The sequence below is a fragment of the Myotis davidii genome, unplaced genomic scaffold, assembly GCF_000327345.1.
Source record: "Myotis davidii unplaced genomic scaffold, ASM32734v1 scaffold394, whole genome shotgun sequence".
In the NCBI taxonomy this organism is placed as follows: Eukaryota; Metazoa; Chordata; class Mammalia; order Chiroptera; family Vespertilionidae; genus Myotis; species Myotis davidii.
This window is the reverse complement of record NW_006287548.1, coordinates 4,223,098-4,242,659: the sequence shown is the minus strand read 5'-3', so window position 1 is coordinate 4,242,659 and position 19,562 is coordinate 4,223,098. Positions and strand designations below refer to the sequence as shown.

The 19,562-nt window shown below is 42.1% G+C and overlaps 1 protein-coding gene across 1 annotated transcript in view; it reads right to left on the bottom strand.

The window, feature by feature from the left end:
• Nucleotides 1-19,560, bottom strand: part of PTH2R (parathyroid hormone 2 receptor) — a gene marked incomplete at its 5' end in the record, with an annotated part of 47,075 nt that extends 27,515 nt beyond the window's left edge. Inside the window, 4 exons of the mRNA XM_015561101.1 lie at nucleotides 1,568-1,689; nucleotides 1,801-1,911; nucleotides 9,044-9,146; nucleotides 19,546-19,560. Coding sequence (XP_015416587.1) covers nucleotides 1,568-1,689; nucleotides 1,801-1,911; nucleotides 9,044-9,146; nucleotides 19,546-19,560 — 351 coding nt within the window. The remainder of the gene's footprint in view (nucleotides 1-1,567; nucleotides 1,690-1,800; nucleotides 1,912-9,043; nucleotides 9,147-19,545) is intronic.
• Nucleotides 19,561-19,562: the final 2 nt, after the last annotated feature.

Below are 19,562 nucleotides of genomic sequence, written 5' to 3'. Positions count from 1 at the left end.
TGGACCAGGGCATTAGCCTTGGAATGTGGTCCATTCTCATTCAAGAACAGCCTATTATCATGGAAAGATTAGCAACTTTGTTGCCCAAACAATGGAGTCTCACCCCAGCCTCCTACTTCTCCATGTCTGTAATCCCTACTTCCCCAGGTAATCTTTGTTTTACCACAGATAAGCAGCTGGTTTATAGGGGGCTGCAAAGCAGATTTTTGTGGATGACCTGTTGCTCTCCCATACTGCTGGCATTATAGGAATAAACACTCATATATGGTTCAAAAAAAAAGTTATAAATTCAAAAGAAGTGGAAACAATAGTAAGAAAGGTCAAATATACCCTTCACCCAAGATCCTCCAGGGTTTACATCTAACATAATTAGACCAAAATATCAACACCAGGAATTTGACGTTGGTGCAACTTGTGTATTTCTAGTTCTATGTCATTTTAACACATAAGTAAATTTTAATAACCATCAAGGCAATCACGACAGGAAATGATTCCATCACCACAAAGATCTCCCTCATGCTGTCCCTTTACAGTCAGGCCTACCCTCCTCCTCCTCACCATCCCGAACACCTGGCAACCATGAATCTATTTTCTAGCTCTATAATTTTGTCATCACGCATTTTTCACACGAGGTCTGAGTAATAGGAGTTTAAGCATGACTTTTTAAAAAATATATTTTCATTTATTTTAGAGAGAGGGGAAAGGAGAGGAATAGAAAGACAGAAACATCGATTAGAGAGAACATCAATTTGCTGCCTCCTGCATGCCCCCTAGTGGGGATCGAGTCCACAACCCAGGCATGTGAGCCCTGATCAGGAATCAAACCATGACTTCCTGGTTCGTGGGTCCACGCTCAACCACTGAGCCATCCCGGTTGGGCTAAGTATGACTTTTAAAGCACCATGTATAACTTAAAAGTAACTAACTACCCAGAAATTTCAAAATTTACAAACAATTACTATCCTAGAAACAGCACTGCTGAGGGATTTGCAGATCAGGGCTCTGCTTTAGGGCCTGCCCTCAGTGAGCTGTGTCATCTCTGGTTCTGTGTAAAATTTGGTATTATGCTGGAAGACTTATAGGATGCCCCAGGCCTCTGTAGTTCTACAACTCTAATCTTTCACACATTGACGAATCAACCGCTGGCAAATCTTAGGAAATGGAAAAATAATCTCTAAAATACAAAGGTCCTCCTGGAATACAGAGTGAGATGAGATGCAGCCATTTACAGGTAATCAAGAGAAATCATTCATCGTGTCACTGATTACCTCTTTAAATCTTAATACATAATGTAAACATAATGTAATGCAACAATACACACAGAGACACATATTTACACATATGTCTGTATATGTCTCAGCCAAGTAGCTCTAACTTAAAGAAAATACCTTTCCTTAACCAGGTATCTGAAAAGATTACAACCTTGTTTTTACCTTTTATGATCTTTGTAGTCTTAGGAATAAAAGGGTTTTTCCATATAATGGTTGACAATCAAAGACTGCATAAAAATCATTATTCTGCTTCCCCTCAGGGGTTCACAAAAAGGACAACACAAAATTACCACTACCTTCCCTGGGCTGGTATCAGGCCGAAGAAAGCGAAGGCAATCTGAATAATTAGACCAGGTTTTATTTAAACTGTGTATAAAATCCCATGTTCCATTGGGGTTACAGCGTCGCAAAGCCACTCCTGTAAAGACAGGAAGAAAAACAGTGAGAGTGCCCAGGTCTCTTAGAGTCCGTTACAAAAATAAAATGGTAAATTTTGTTCCAAATTACCCACTTCAGAAAAACCCAATACCTTTATGATTGAAGTCATAAATATAAGGAGGGCAGGGAACAGCCAAGATTTTCCCCACTGTTCCTCTGGGCCAACAAATGAGTCCATCCCATTCTGGAAAACAATTTCCCTCTGATGAAAAAAGAAATTAAAAAGCACATAAACAAAAATGCAGTGAGAACCAGAGAGTAAATTCATTCAAAATGCAAAATTTCAAGCCACTGCCTGTAGCAAAATATAAAACAAACTAGTAATTTTGGAAACTAGAATGAAGTAGATAGGGTACAAATATCCCAAAATTCATCCACTTAGCCTCATCCAGGGACCATTGATAGGAACATTTGATTCGCATATATTAAAATATTTTAGTGATTCCAATATTAATGAGTTATAGCAATTAATATATGAGAAACATTAGAATTCATTGTGAACTTCTGTAGTAAAATTCTTCCAACTAGCATAATTGTAGCTATATTTTTTACCCTAGATTTTTTTTTAATTGCTGTTTTCGTTTTCTATTGCCACCTTCACACACTACAACATATTTAGTGTTTTCAAATAACCCAAGTTTATGATCTCACTATTTCTATAACTCAGACGTCCAGCAAGCTTGGCTGGGTCTCTGCGTACAGATTCACAAGGCCAACATCAAGGTCTGGGCAGGGCTGCGTTCCTTCCTGGGGGCGCTGGGGAGAATCTGTCTCCTTGCTCACTTCCACTGTTGGCAGAATTCAGTTCCTTGCCGTTGGAGGACTGAGGTCCCCGTGTCCTTGCTGGCTGTCAGCCAAGGGCTGTTCCCAGTTTCTAGCAGCCATGTGCATTTCTTAGCTCATGGTCCCTTCTTCCATCTTCAAAGTGAGCAGAGCAGGTTGGGTCCTTGTCACAGTTCAGGTCTCTCCTCCACTCTCCTTCTCTGTGACTCTCCTGCCTTCCTTGGCCACTGTTAAGGTCTCCTTAAAAGTGACTACATTACCGAAACTGGTTTGGCTCAGTGGATAGAGTGTTGGCCTGCAGACAGAAAGGTCCCAGGTTCGATTCCGGTCAAGGGCATGTACCTTGGTTGCGGGCACATCCCCAGTGGGAGATGTGCAGGAGACAGCTGATTGATGTTTCTCTCTCTTATCGATGTTTCTAACTCTCTATCTCTCTCCCTTCCTCTCTGTAAAAAATCAATAAAATATATTAAAAGAAAAAGTGACTACACTGGGCCCATCCAAACAATCCAGGATGATCTGCCTATTTTAAGGCCCAAAACCTTAATTCCACCCGCGATGCACCTTTATCCTGTGCCATGACATATACAGGCCTAACACCAGATACTGGGGAGTGGCCATCTTTGGGGGAGGGGGCATTATTCTGTTACCACAGGTGCTATCCATTACAGCTCTCAATGTTTCAGTAATCAATGACACTAACTCTAGCTGAGGATGTTTTTCTCAGTAATGTTCATGACGTCAAGTGTGTTTGTTCGGTTTTGAACAGTCAGCATAACAGAACCTCACACAAACGTTTGATCTCTACACAACAGATTCCAGCACAAACCTGAAATTAACGTCTAGGGTCCACTACATCACACAGAAACAAATACCTGACTTGCTTTGTGAATTGCTGAAGCGATGAAAAGAAATAAAACGCCCTCCCTCGCCCCCCCGCTGTTCTTATCAAAGAGAGCCTTTTCCAGGAAACAGTCTCACTTCGTCCACGTAATAAAAAGCCTGGGCTTTCAATATCACAGGCCACCCACCCGGGAGCTCAGCCCACTGGGTCCTGCTTCTGAGACACAGCTTACCTGCCTCTTTCCACCACTCCCTGCTGTTTGCTTGTTTTCTCATTTACAGAGTGTAATGAATCCATCTCGTCCATCAACTCTGCCCTAAACGCTCTTCTTTATCTTGATAGCATTCCACATGGCCTCCCATCCCTTTACTGTGTTTAACAAACCATGCATCCTTATTCATCTGCACTGCCCAACCCTTCACCAGGAAGATACGTATCCTGCAATCTACAAAAATTGAAGCTGAAAATGCATTCTTGCATTCTTGTAACCAGTTGTCCCTCTAAAATGAATGCAGCAAGGTCATATGTTTCACATCTTCATAAATTTTAGATGTTATATAAGTTTAAATCCAGAATACTTACTCTTTTTATGTGTAACTCCTGTACTGTGTGGCTTGTCTTTAATTGTCCTCTTCCCTCCACCAGGAATGTCTTACTTCCTCCTCTACACATCGAATTCCTGTTCCTTTCATTTTAAGGTAAGATGACTATTCCTTCAGGGGGCCTCCTCCAACCCCTCCCCAATGAATTAAGCTGCCTTTCTAGGGATTCCAAATTTTGTTGCCTCTGTTGTTAATAACACCATACTGAACAGTATCCTTGTCCAGGGGTAAGGATAGAATCTGATTCACTTTTTCAGTACTTAGTACAGAAGCAACGAACTGTGGACACATAACGTATTTGTCAAACTGTTAAAGGGACACTGACGATGATAATGCTGGACTGAGACATCTTCCAGCTCAAAATTTCATGAGACTTCAGAGCAAAGAGTTCGTTCAGCCTCAAAGTTTCCTTATAAATTCCTTCCCGGTTGTCATTCCTTCAGTGTTCTTCAAAGGAAGGATGAGTGAGTCTCCTTTGTGACATTATTGGTCTGGCCATTCAGACAACTGCTTCCTTGTGCAACACCCCTACAAAGGCTGAATTAATATAAACACATTCTTTCTTAAAACATGGCTTAGCTTAGCTGGCTGTGAATTAAAAGAATAAATCTGAGGCCAGAAAGTATTCTATAGGGTTAGCAAGCATTGCATTTGAGGCTTTTCTAGGTTAATCACTAAAATAATTAAATATAATCTATATCTTCCAAACTAGTAGAGGAAGGACAGATGAAATAAGGAAAAAAGTCTCAATCAATTCAAAAGAAGCCAAAAGAAGGTGGAGGTGAGGAGTGGAAGGGAGGAAAAGCTGGTTAAATAAAAAGCTCAAATAAGGTGAATTAAATAAGTATAATCAGGGGGAAAAGGAAGATGGTGGCATAGATAAACGCTTGTACTCACCGCCTCCCACAACCACATCAAAATTACAAATAAAATACGAACAACCATCATCCGGAACCATTGGAAAGCTGGCTGAATGGAAATCCTACAACTAAAAAAGTAAAGAAGAAAGCATACTGAGACTGGTAGAAAGTTCAGAGGCACGGAACCAGCTGGTCCGGCACCCACCTGAGCTGCTTTTTTAACTGGGAGGGAGATCATCTCAGACCATATCTGATTACAACTCTATACATCCATAAGCGACACACTCAAGGGGCAGACTCAGTAAGCACCAGGCTGCCTGGAGTAGCAAGGGGTCCAAGCCCCATACCAGACCCCCGGCCCAGGGTCCCAGAGCTGGGAAGAGAAATCCCCATAACTATAGGCTGTAAAAACCAGTGCATATTAGGGCTCAGTGACACAAAGGCTGCTGGAGACCCAGCTGTTCCTCTTAAAAGGCTGACACCACGAACTGAACTTACAAGTCCTGCTTCCTCTGAGCTCCAGCACCACGGCAAAGCTCTGGGGGACAGAGACACATACAAAGAGGAACTGGATTCTCTGGCATCAGGACAGGAACTCGGGGGCAGCTTTCTCCCAGACAAAGGTGCTCGCAGGGATCATTGTTCCTATGCTGGGACCTCCCCAGTCCCAGGGCTGACTGGCAGCCATTTCTGTTTGCTCCATCCTGGTGATTCCCAAAGACCCTGCCTCATCCAATTTAAAACCCCACCCAACCTGTGTGCAGCAGCTTTTGCATATAAATAGCCTGTCCTTGCTCAGGATAAAACCTCTCAAACAAGCTGCAGCTGGGTCAGAGAGCCCCAAGCCTATCAATAAAAGGCCCAAGACCCAGCACCAGCCCCAGCCTGCCTTATTTCACAGCTGGGCCTCATCTGGGCACTTGCAAACCCGATACAAAGAGGAAGAATCTGCAAATCTCTCTGTAGCTCCTGATGGGTGACTTTGCACCTCCCTAGAAACCCAAGAGCCAATGTACCCAGTGGTCAGTGTCAGACCATACCAGATTACAACTCTACACATCCATAAGTGACACACTCAAGGGGCAGACTCAGTGAGCACCAAAGCCCCACTGAAGCAAGTCCTGCTCCATAGGGGTGTTTCCTGCACAGCAGCTCTCCCACTGCAGTCACAATTGGTCCTCACCGAGGACCAACTGGCCTGGAGGTCAATTCCTCTCAATGCCTCCAACAGCAATCAAGTCTCAACTACCACAAGACTGTACACACAGGCCACAAAGGGGTGCATCTAGAGTGCCCAGTTCAGGTGACTGGGGAGGTTGAGCCACTGGGCCCTATAGAACACCCACTACACAAGCCCATTCTATCAACTCAAGGAGACATAGCAGCTCTACCCAATACATAGAAATAAACAAAGGGAAGCAGCCAAAATGCTGAGACAAGGAAACATGTCACAAATGGAAGAAAGCAAACTACTGGATATAGAGTTCAAGACCACAGTTTTAAGGTTACTCAAGAATCTGCTAGAAACCTCCAAAAAAATTGAAAAGGACCAGTCAGAAATTAAGCATACACTGACTGAAATAAAGAATAATATATAGGGATTCAACAGTTGAGTAAAGGATTCTGAGAATCAAATCAACAATTTGAAATATGAGGAAGCAAAAAACACCCAACCAGAACAGCAAAAAGAAAAAAGATACCAAAAAAATGAAGATAGTGTAAGGAGCCTCTGGGACAACTTCAAGCATGCCAACATTCATATTATAAGGGTGCCAGAAGAAGAGAAAAGCCAAGACATTGAAAACCTATTTGAAGAAATAATGACAGAAAACTTCCCCTACCTGGTAAAAGAAATAGACTTACAAGTCCAGGAAGCACAGAGAGTCCCAAACAAAAAGAACCCAAAGAGGACCACACCAAGACACATCATAATTAAAATGCCAAAAGCTAAAGACAGAGAGAATCTTAAAAGCAGCAAGAGAAAAGCATACATATCTACCAATAATTGAATCTAAAAATCAAAATAAACAAGAAATCTAATGAACAGAATAAATTGGTGAATAAAATAGAATCAGAGGCATGGTAATGGAACAGACTGATGATTCTCAGATGAAAGGTGGGTAGGGGGCAGGAAGAGATTAAACAAAAATCTTATATGCACACTAGAGGCCCAGTGCATGAATTTGTGCATGGGTGAGGTCTGGCGGGCCCAGTCCAATCGGGGCCAATTGGGCCTGGCCGGCTGGGAGGAGGGGCTGTGGGCAGTTGGCCGGCCTGTCCCACCCCCAATTGAGGTGGTGGGGCCAATTGGGAGCGGGGCAAGCTGGGGGGAGGGACCACAGGTGGTTGGCCAGCTGGCCCCGCCCTCTGGTTGAACTCCCAGTCAAGGGGACAATTCGAATATTAGGCTTTTATTATATAGGATATGCGTTACCTATGAACACAGACAATAGCATAGTGAAGGCCTGGAGTGGGGCGGGAACTGAGAGGAGGGGGGTAATGGAGGGGACATCTGTAATAATCTCAACAATAAAGATTAAAACAGCAAAACAAAAAATAAGCATAATTAAATTCAAGTATTGTATATTAATAATCACAATGTAATTGGACTAAATACTTCAGTTAATAGACAAAGATCATCAGAATAGATTTAAAAAAAGTCCATATGTGTCTTGTTTATAAAAGATATCACCAAACATAAGTACACAGAAAAGTTTAACAAAAGAATGTGAAAAGAGAGGGAGTTGTTTAATGGACATAAAGTATCAATTTTTGCAAGATGATTTGTTGTACAACTGTGTACTTAAAAATGTTTTAGATGATAAATTTAATGTTATGTGTATTTTATAATCAAAGACATTTATAAAGAATGGAAAAAGATATGCCAGGCAAATACCTACCAAGAGAGAAAGAAACAAATGTTCTTTATTAAGTATTGTTACTTTTAATATAATGATTTCATATTATACATTTTTTAATCCTCAACAAAGATATGTTTATTGATTTGAGAGAGAGAGAGAGAAACATTGATGTGAGAAACATGGACGGTTGCCTCCTGTATGCACCCCAACCAAGATTGAACCCACAACCTGGGTATGTGCCCTGACCAGGAATTGAATCAACAACCCTTTGGTTTATGGGAGGACACTCCAACCAAATGAGCCACACTGGCCAGGGCTATATTATATAGTATTTGATATTTAAAGCAAAAGTACACTAGCAGTAAAGAGGGCTGCTTCCCACTTACCAGGAAATATAATATTTCTTAACTTGTATATACTGAATAACATTTTCAAAATAGATGAAGCAAAAATTTCCCCATCATAGTAAGAGATTTTAATATATAAACCTCAGACAAGAATAGGTCAAGCTGATGAAAAATCATGGACACAGAATACATGAACAATACAACCGATAACCTAGTGGACACTGTGAAGTAATGTGCTCATATGGAGAATCACACGCCTCTGAAGACCACATGGAACATTTATCAAAATTGACCACATTATCAGCCATCAAGTTGCAACACATTTCTAGAAATTAGTATCGTGCAGACCACGTTTCTTTGATAATAACCAACTGAAAAATCAATCACAAAATTTTTTTAATATTTGGAGACTAGAATGAAGCAGATATCAAACCACATGTTTTTTAGGGGGCATAGCTTTAAGGACATTATCTGCTGTCTTCAGATTGTTGGGAGTTCAGGGAGCTTAGTAGTAGTAGTTCCCTTCCCATTTGAATTCGGAACTACCTGTATTTGAGAAGCTACATAAGGAGTCAGGCAGATGGAGATCAAAGAATCACTTTATTATGAAAAAGGCTTTTTGGAGAACATGGCCTAGGCACATGTAAATGGGCTTGCTCACTGGCTCCTCTGAATTTTACATACTACCAAAAACTGCAGGTAATACCCACAAGGACAGACCCTACTCCTTGAAGCTTACTGTATGATCACAGATAAACCACCATGCATGCTCTAGGCAGACAGATCCCAGTGAGGTCAAAGGAACAGGCTGATAGGCAGTCAATATTCCCAAACTCACATATCAGTTACTCCTCCCACAGGGAGGGAAAAGCTAGTGAGTTAAAGAGGTGAAAAGAGCCTTATTCTGCTACACAACCCTCCACATGGGAACAGAATGACTAATGAGGGTCTCCTAATATTAAATCAGGGAAATTTGCAATCTTGGTGAGGACTGGGGTAGGGGCATGAGGACGACACAGTTTTCTTAGCATCCTTACCTCCTTCCTGGAGCTGAGCTGTGATGTTGAGTTCACACTCTACTTTAGCTTTCAGCACAAGAACAATCTGCTCTTCTGTAGTAATGGTGCCACCAGACTCCAGCTGCAGAAATGAACAAAACATAAACAGTGAAAAACATTCTCGTAATCTTTTTTTAAGCCATGATACAAACTTGCACTATTTTACCTTCTCATATAACTGAAAATTAAAGGTTTGGCATCAAGCTATTTGAAATAGTCCTTCATCTGAATCAAAATCCAATATCCATCAATGTATAAGATTTTAGGATAATCTTACTTTTACTGGATTTGCCTAAAGAAAAAATCCCATGCCACAACATTTTAATACAACTAGGTAATATGTATAATATAATTAGAAAAATTAATAAACAGATGGTAAATTCCCTAGAGTATTTTATTAATTCTCCTGCAATGTGTCAGTTATGGCACACAGAAAGACAATGGGTTCAACCAGCATGGCTCAGTGGTTGAGCATTGACCTATGAACCAGGAGGTCAGGGTTTGATTCCCAGTCAGGGCACATGCGTGAGTTGTGGGCTAGATCCCAAGTGTAGGAGGTAGAAATAAATGATTCTCTCTCATCATGGCAGTTTCTATCTCTCTCTCCCTTCCTCTCTGAAATCAAAAAAATAATAGAAAAGACAATGGACTAGAAGACTAAATTTAGTCTACTGAAAAATTACTGTGAAATCTTGGGAAGTCACTGGCTCAGAACAGAGCCTCTTATGAGATTGCAGTGAAGACATCAGGCAAAGATGTTGTCACCTGAAGATTTCACTGGGATAGAGGATCCACCTCCAAGATGGCCCACTCACATTGTATTGGCAGGGGCCTCAGTTTCTACATGGCTGATGCGAGGACTCCTCAGCTCCTCACCAGAGGGCTCTCTCCATACAGGTGCTTGAGTGTCTTCACAGCATGTCGACTGGCTTCCCAAAGAGCGAGTGATTCCAGAAAGCAAGCAAGAGGGAAACCACAATGCCTTCTATGATCTAGCCTCAGGTGTCACTCATGATCAGTCCCATCATATTCTGTTGGTTAAAAGCAAGTCACCAACTCTCACTCAAGGAGAGAAAAGTTAATCTCTAGCTCTTTAAGGGCGGTATCAAAAACTTGTAAATATATTTTAAGCAACCACAATTTTCTGGGAGTGATCGCCTATTTCTCTAGAAAAAGAATGCTGAGCACTATGTGTTCTATAGGTTTATTAACAATAATGTTGTCCAGAGCTTTGCAGTTCAGTTTTCAGTTAGGGACTTAGAGATTCTTAAATCAAGTGAGATGATGAAACTTACCAGTTTATCTAAGTGGCAAACTCCCTATAACACAACCTTTTGTAAATCTAAAATCTTTCATTTCAGTCTGCAAATACACTTATTCTCTAGAATGCTTATTTAAGGAAAGTGGAAAAACAAGCCTTTTCATATTTTACTTACATTATGCACTGAACATTAAAAATTGAAAGATGTTTATATTATTAGCCATAGGAAGTACAATTAGAGATCATTAATAATTTTGGTTTTAAATGACACAAAATGATAGACTGGCAGGTTAAACTGAAATGAAGGATATCAATCATAAGAACTAATTTTAGTGAAAAAATGTGTATTATCCCTGAAAATTATGAGTTTATTATTTTCTAGGCAGCCAAGCAGTTAGGGACAATCAGGCAGGAAGACGAAGTGATTAGGGGCAATGAGGCAGGCAGGCGAACAGTTGAGAGCCAGCGGTCCTGGCTTGCAAGAAGGATGTCCGACTGCCAGTTTAGGCCCAATCCCACAGGGATAAACCGGCAGTCAGACATCCCCTGAGGGGTCCCAGACTAGAGAGGGTGCAAGCCGGGCTGAGGGACACCACCCCATGCATGAATTTCGTGCACCAGGCCACTAGTTTATAATATAAAGGGTATCTCAATAAATAATCAGATGAATATAGTTTTGGAGATTATTGGATATTATTCATAGCTCAATGCCCACATTTATTTTAATAATTTGTTTTCATGAAAAAAGAGAATAAAAAACTAATTGTGGGGGGGTATACACAACAGAATTTAACTATAAGGTTAACACAGTGCAGATTCGGAGTTAGAAGTAGCCACACTAAAAGTGAGCCATAAAGTCTCACATATCATCAAAGGAGAATTAAATGAAAACAGATGAGTCATCTGAGTAAGCAGGGATGGAAAATTGACTTCTCCTTTCATTTTCCAGAAAGTCAGGAAACATTCAAGTTGTTTGGGTGTTGTTTCTTTCTGGCTGTATTTTCAGTTGAATAGTTATTTTCTTTGACTTAAATCCTAGAAAATATGGGGCAAGCTGCAAGCAAGTTTCAGGACTATAAATTTGACTCAGAGAAATTTGATTTAAATATCAAACAGAACATTTCAAATCACTCTTTTTACCCTTTTTACTTGAACAAATACATTTTTGTTTTCTTCTATGCATATGTGGCCCTTTTACTGAGATAGCCTTTTCAAGAACATAAGCATTATGTAAACTACAGCTTCTCAAGATATTTTATTCCAAAAATGTGGCCACTTTAAGCTAGGCACAAATTTGTTTAGTATCGTATATAATAAAAGCCTAATATGCTAAGTGTCCGGTCGTCCGGTTGGCCATTCAACCAATCGAAGCATAATATGCTAAGGCCACTCAACTGCTCACTATGACATGCACTGACCACCAGGGGGCAGACTCTCTGATTCGTAGGTTAGCTTGCTGCCGAGGTCTGGCCAATCAGGACTGAGCAAGATGTCTGGACACACCCTGGAGCCTTCCCCCAGTCCCTCCCCAGCTGGCCAACCTTCTGTGTCCCTCCCCAGCCCCAGTTGTGCACTAGTGGGGTCCCTCAGCCTGGCCTGTGCCCTCTCACAATCCAGAACCCCACAGGGATTGTTGGAGAGCCAGTTTTAGCCTGATCCTGTAAGCCAAGCCAAGAAACCCCACTGGTGTACAAATTTGTGCACCAGGCCTCTAATATATATGTATATACATTTAGAGAGAGAAAGGAAGGGAGGGAGAGAGAGAGAGAAACATCAATCAGTTGCCTCCCACATGCACTGAGGATTAGACCAGAAACCTGGGCATGTGCCCTGACAGCACATGGAACCTGAGGCCTTTTGGTACATAGTCTGACATCAACCAACTGAACCACACCGGCCAGGACAGGATTTACTAATTCACAGTCTGTTAAACTGATCTTTAGTCATTTAAAGTGAGAGTTAAGAAAATACTTAACATCTTTTATAATGCTTTTTCTTCCTCCTTTGTTACAGATACAAGGGCTCATCACCATCGGCATTAAAATCATAGTTTATTTAAAACAGAAGAACATTTTTCATACTCAGTGTTTTATATTGAATGTTACTAAAAGCAACAATTGCATTCAAAACAAAATGGTACTTTTAGAAAAATAGATGTTAGTAATTTTTCCTGGGCAAGCAATCATTTACAATTTGAAATAAAATGTTGAATTTCAATCTACCACATACTTGATAGCTAAAAGGAGCCCTAATTTGATCATGTGCATCCTACTGAAAGTACCTAAAGTTGTCATTATAGATATTAATTGTTAATGTCAGAGTATATGAATCCTCATAATTACAATATTCATGTTTATTCTGTTTTAAAGTCAACATTAACTCATAAATTAGATATATTTAAAAAGAAGCATCCTGGAACTTGAACTTCTGTTGTAATGGAGTAGGCATATATCCTCTGTTCCTCCCAGTAAGAACAACTAAAAACTCTGGACATCCTATATAATAAAAGACTAATATGTAAACTGACCGAACAGTGGAATGACTGATCGCTATGATGCACACTGACCACCAGGGGGTAGATGTTCAATGCAGGAGCTGCTCCCTGGTGGTCAGTGTGCTCCCACAAGGGGAGCACTGCTCAACCAGAAGTCCTGAACCAGGTTCACAGCTGGTGAGCGCAGTGGCAGTGGCAGGAGTCTCTCCCACCTCCACAACAGCGCTAAGGATGTCCAACTAATGGCTTAGGCCCGCGGGGAGCTGACCTAAGCCATCAGTCGGACTTCCCCCGAGGGCTCCTGACTATGAGAGGGTGCAGGCCAGGCTGAAGGACCCCATTCCACCCCACCCCCCCAGGTGCACGAGTTTCATGCATCAGGCCTCTAGTTATATATAAAATGAACATAAGATGATTCCAAAAGTGGAGAGCAGAAAACAGACCAAGTAAGAACTTCAGATCCTGAAGAACAATACAGTGGAAAATTCTTTGAGTTTTCTTGTTGTCTCATGTGTTCCTGACTTGGATTTGTAGAAACTGGCAACTCTAAAACACCAACAGGCGTTGACCAAAAAAAGTCTCATAAAAACTCTGCTCTCTATAGCAAAGAGGCAGCCTGACAAGACAGAAAACTTTTAGAGAATAATACCTCAAACCAACACCACAGAAGAAAGCCACAGTCCAACCCCAATCCATACCAGCAAAGGCTAACTAGACAAAGGTTTAAGGAGATGCTATAAGAAGGTGCCCCTGCATCCTCTCCACAGTGGTTTCATAGCAAAGCAGAGAGCTGGGACTTCCACCTACATGGGTCTGTAACAAGGCTACTCACGGTCCCTCCACCTCAGGTGGCAGTGGAGACCAGGCTGGAATCCTGGACTTTCACCCCAACCTGGCAGTCTCAAGGTGTCCCTCCATCTCCCCCCTGGTGCAGTGTCGGAGAAGATCTAGAGGGGAGTCAATCCAGCAGCAATGCCCCCCGCCCCTTTGTGGTGAAGGTGAGACCACGTGAAAGCAGAACTCACACCCCACCCATCAGTAATGAGGAGCTCCGCCCCTTGGGTGTCAACAGTAGCTGGCTGGGGCACCTAAGCTCCCACCTCCACTAAGAAACAAGGTCAAATTTCTTGCACATGTATGTGAATCCACAGGCAGAGTGGGCTTCAGGAGAACGAGAGAATGTAAAATTCATGAGAGCAGAGATTTGCAGTTTTGCAGGTTTTTGTTTTTTTTCCAGTGTATCCTTATTCTACCACTTACTTATCTTTGCCACACAAATAGTGATGAATAGAATAGGATGTTGGAGAGGCATAAATATGCTCCCTGCCTTCTTCATAAGGTGGTTGTGAGGATTAAAGAAAATAACCCATATAGAGTGCCTAACTAAGTGCCATTATAGTGAACACTGTATAAACGGTAAGTATTACCACTGCTGGTATCACCAAGTCCATACTTTTACCACCTTATAAATGTATTTGACCAGAATAAATTTACTGAGGCAAAAAGAAAGAAAGTGCTGAACACGAGAAACCTAGGGCAGAGATCGGCAGGCCTTTCCCATCCCAAGTGAGGGTCTACCATCTACACTGCACAGTACAGGGGAGCAAAAGGCAGACTGGATACAGAAATAAGGACAACGAACAGATACTGCAGGAGCGGAGATGAAAGTCAAGATCAGAGGCGAGGAACCCATCTCTGCATTATTGGCAACCTGTCTCCCTAGTGAACGCTTCTTGGAAGACGGGGCCATGTCTTAATCCCTTTAAGAGCCACACAATGAACATCGTGCAGTCTTACTGAACTGAAAAGGAAGAGACCTGGGGAGGAAGAATTTTAATTGAGTGATACCTCCTCATGCTCACAGAAAAGACCTCTTTCGGCTTATTCTACACTGTTTGTGCCGGTTTAGCAACAAGGGCCGTTGAGCATATTTATTCTACAAGTATTTGGAGACCAGCCATGGGGAAGCTACTATGCACAGACACGATGGCAGAAGATAGACACAAAAAGAATCCAAGTCCTGGATCTGGCCCTGGGGGAGGTCAGGAGGTCAGGAGGTACACTATGGCTCTTGGGTACTTAGTACACATTTACATTGAGTGATACAAAAAAAGGCAATAGACTCACAAACAAAATACCATTACTAATATGTTACCCATTTGGTGGAACTAGGAGTCTGCTGTATCTTTCGGATTGGTTTCAAAAGGCATTTTTGAGGCTACAAGAAAGCCCCATGGGTTTACTCAAGGTTTCATCTAGTTCTTAGATGTCTCTAAGATATCTCTAAGTTCAATTAATCAACATGAAAATAGTGCTTACATTTTTGGTGGGGTTTTTGTTTATTCTTAAAACTTCAATGTGAGAGAGAATATTTATTGGTTACCTTCCGTATGTGCCCCGACTGGGCATCGAACCCCCAACCTAGGTATGTGCCCTGACCAGGAATCAAACCCACAACCAACTGAGCCGCACTGGCCGGGGCTGTGCTTAAGTTTTGCTCAAACGTGTCTACAGCCATACCACATGGAACGCGCCCAATCTCGTCTGACCTCAGAAGTGTTGCTGACATGACTACAGAAGCTTCTGGGTGCTGTGTCTTCCAGACTTCAGTCATCTAGGAAGTAAGATGCCACACTACACGCTGAGAGGAGAAGCTGAGCCTCGGTACTTATTACAGGCATGAGTGCCTTTCTGAAGGCAGATTCTCCTGGGTGTGGGCAGAATGTGCAAGCTTCGACGCCTCATGCCCACAGTCTTGGCTTAAATGCATTGTTAAACACAGACTGACTCTCAAACAGGTCTTTACCAAACAACTGAGAAACTTTTCCTCATAGAACACAGAGCTGGCCTGACTATACAAGTAGGAAAGTGACAAGGAGTATAACTTATTCTCATTTAGGAAATTTCAGGCAGTTTGCAATCTGATGTAAACGGTTTCATAAAGAAGAGGCAGAAGTCTGCCTTCAGGAACTTTCATTATACATATAAGTCTGTTCCAATTTTGTCACAAAAATATCTGGCCAATATATTTTTATTGCTTCATGGGTTGACACTCAACCACTGAGCACACCAGCTGGGCTACAGTTTGTTTTTATAGTGTTTTTAAATTCAATACTCTCTCACATTCTATGAGATAAATGGCATTCTTGTCCCTAGTTTAGAATGGAGGAAATGAAGACTCAAAGAGGTGAAACAAACTGCCTAAAGTCACATTGCCATGAACAGATTTAAAGAATAACTCAGAGAAAGAACAAAAACTACGCAGAAAGGAAAGAAAGGAGATGATTTCTAGTAGACGACAAAACCAATGGAAGCTCAAGATAGGAAATTAAATAGAATATACTAGTAAGCATGCTAGTTGAAAATGCTCCATTTTTCTTCACAATGAACTGAGAAACTAGAGCTTATCCTTCTCAGTGAACAGTAGAGAGATCAAGTTTAATGCCCAGGGAGGTTGCATGTTAGCAGAAGAAGAATTTGAAATCAGCTTTCTGGGTTCCCAGGCTAGTGCTCCCCCCTCACAAGAATGCCCATGGCACTGCTGGGATTCCACTCAGGCAAAAACAAGCGGTAACTTGAAGAAAGAAAAAAAAAACACCCCCTGGCATCTGTTCACACCTGGGACACTACGGAACTTATGTACTTGCACTCAGTATGTCATTGGCTTCTGGGAATTTTTTCTAGTTGTGCTGATGGATTTGTACTCACTTCCCCCCCTCCTACCCTCCCAAACACACACACACTGTCTGAGAGCCACATGGGGCCTGGAGAAGGTGACTAAGTCATGTGGGCTCAGGCCAGCAAAGCCATTGTTGTTCCTTGATAGTTATGTAAGGGAGGCAGCCATGGAGGCCGCCACTGAGACAGCCCTGCAATTAAGACCCAGCCACTTATCTGTACAGAGGGCAGTTGGCTGCCAGCCTCCTGCTGCACTGCTTTCGAGCATCTGTCTCAGCCCTACAACTAAGTCTGTGATCTTCTACAAAACCCCAGGCAATGACGGGGCACAATGGGAGTGCTGGGACCCGGCCACTTTGTCACCACCTGGGACTCCTCTGATGGGCATCCTTTGTCCCACAGCTCTCCGTGGGATTGGCCAAGACTTTGTCAGATTTTCTGCATCCTGGTCTGAGGCTGTCCCTATCCGATCCTGCCTCCTCACCCTTTTATCTTTCAAAGGCATTAACCTCTCCCAATAAACCTAATACCATCTCGGTCTCTTTCCAGGAGGACCCACTGACACAGTAAAGAAAATACCTCACATATTCATACAGTGGTCCTCATCACCATATGATAAACTGACTTTAAGAAATATATTGCTGGGCTCTGCAATGACACCTAATGCATGAATGAATTAGTTTTGAACTGTGCACTGAGTCAAAGGCGGCATCTTTTGTAAAAAAAATATTTTTTTATTGATTTAAGAGAGGAAGGGAGAGGGAGAGAGATAGAAACATCAATGATGAGGAAGACTCATTTATCAGCTGCCTCCTGCATACCTCCCACTGAGGATTGAGCCCGACACCCCGGCATGTGCCCTGACCAGGAATCGAACCATGACCTCCTGGTTCATAGCCCAATGCTCAACCACTGAGTCATGCCGGCGGGCAAAGGCAGCATCTTTGCCGACCAAAAACCACAGAGATTTTTTATTCTATGTTATCTATTTTGTAATGTGATTCAATGTCTACTGAATATTAAAGAATTATTCTACACAAGCTAATTTTGCTTAGATGAGTTCTCTTTGTCTATCAGTCTGTTAAAATTTTGTAAAATATATGTATTCGTTGGGAAGGAAGAAGAAGAGACTGAAGATCAGAAAAGGTGTCAATGTAAATCGCTTTAACTTTCAGATTTTGTTTACAGTGCTAAAAACGCAATACATTATCACAAACTGTCATTTCATACAATTCCTAATCTATAACGATAAATGGAAGTCAGTTTAAAGCAATGGGTCTCAACCAGGGGCAATTTTGCCTACACAGGAACGTTTGGCAATATCTAGAGACTCTTTTTGTGTCACAAGGGGGCAGGGACAGAGGATGCTACTGGTATCTAGTGGAAAGGGATGCTGCTCATTAACCCACAATGTGTAAGATAACCCCGACACAAAGGGTTATATGGCCCAAAATGTCAATAGTGCCAACCTTGAGAAACTATGGTTTTAGTTATAGAACAGAATGTTTAATGTCCTGATTGTTTTCTTGAAATCTGAAAGTAAAGGAAATATTCTGTCCATAATCCCTTAGTGATTTTTTTGTTGTACTAATCAATATCTTCCCATTTTCTTAGAAAAGGTAATCTAGAACACTAAGCAAAATCAAGGGGTAGAATTCACTTGCCCCTTATATGAGGAAACAGTGTTTTTAAGCATATTATTCAAATAGCTTACGAGATAGAAATGCAGGAAATACATTACAGATCACCAGAGTTCTGTGTCACCAAATTCGTAGGGTTTTTTCCCTCTCAGTCATATTATTACTGTTGGTGAAAATTTTTCAAGTTTAAGCAAACCCTACTCTTAAGCATACATTGCTAATCTTATTGTAAATATGTAACACACATATTGTTTGGTTTTTAAAAAAGAGAACAAGTTTACGGATACAGCCTGGTTAGGTTACGTAAGGCCCAGTATTTAGCAGGCACCCACGTGCATCCTTTAATTTGTGTGGTTATGTACAAAAAAAAACAACAATTGCACTTTTAGCATAATTGATATTTAAATTGGTCATCTGAAAGCCAATACCCTAGTATTGAGTTTATGTATTATCAGTAATAAATCAATGCCTAATTCTCTCACAGTGAAAGAATTTAAGAGGGGGGGAAAAAAACCCAAAAACTTGGGGTGTCATTTGATGGTCAAGATGCGCCCCCTACCGAGCGGAAGGGAGAAATAAGGTTGATTCCGTTTAAATTCACAGGACTCTCAAACTGCTTTTTACACGCGCCTTTCCAGCTCATTTCTTCCTACCCATGTACACCTGTACATTCCTTCCTAGCTCATCTGAAGAGCTGAGCGTAAACTCTAGGTTTTATTTGGCACAAGAAGACTGTGCGGCTGAAACGTGCGCTCCACATTTGAGAGGCTGCACTATTCTGAAGGACAACCCAGAAAATCTCCAAACGATATTTGCAGTATGAAATGACAACTACCACTTATTTCTTAACATTAACCACTGAGCTTGACTTAACACGAATTTTTTTTCCTGTCTCGTCTCTTTGCTTTGATAACACGTGATTCTGTATCCTGGAGAGCAGTCATCTTTTCAGACAGTGCTCACAATCGATCATAGAAGTTTAAGTTCTCAAAGGTGACAGCAAATGGCCAGCGGACAAAAATAATTTGGATTCATTCACCCGGACGGAGGAGACTACGCGTAAGGAAAGTTCCTTCACCCCCGGCCTCGCCCTCCTGCCCCGGGACCCCATTGCTCCTTACACCCCCCTACTTCGCAGATGCCAGCTGATGCCGATCTGGCTGCGCCCGCCCCAGGGCGTCACTCACCTAAAGCATGTATCTTCGCAGCTCCACTGAATGCATGTGCGTGTGCGTGTGCGCGCGCGTGTGTGTGCGTGTGCATGAGTGTGTGCGTGTGTGTGCATGTGCGTGTGCATGAGTGTGTGCGTGTGTGTGTGTCAGCATGAGCCCCTTGGGTCTCGCTCTGGGTCTCCCCGAGTCCAGCCGGAGGCTCGGGGAAGCAGGTGCCGCGGGTCCCTGGCTCTTACCTGGGCTCCAGCGAGGA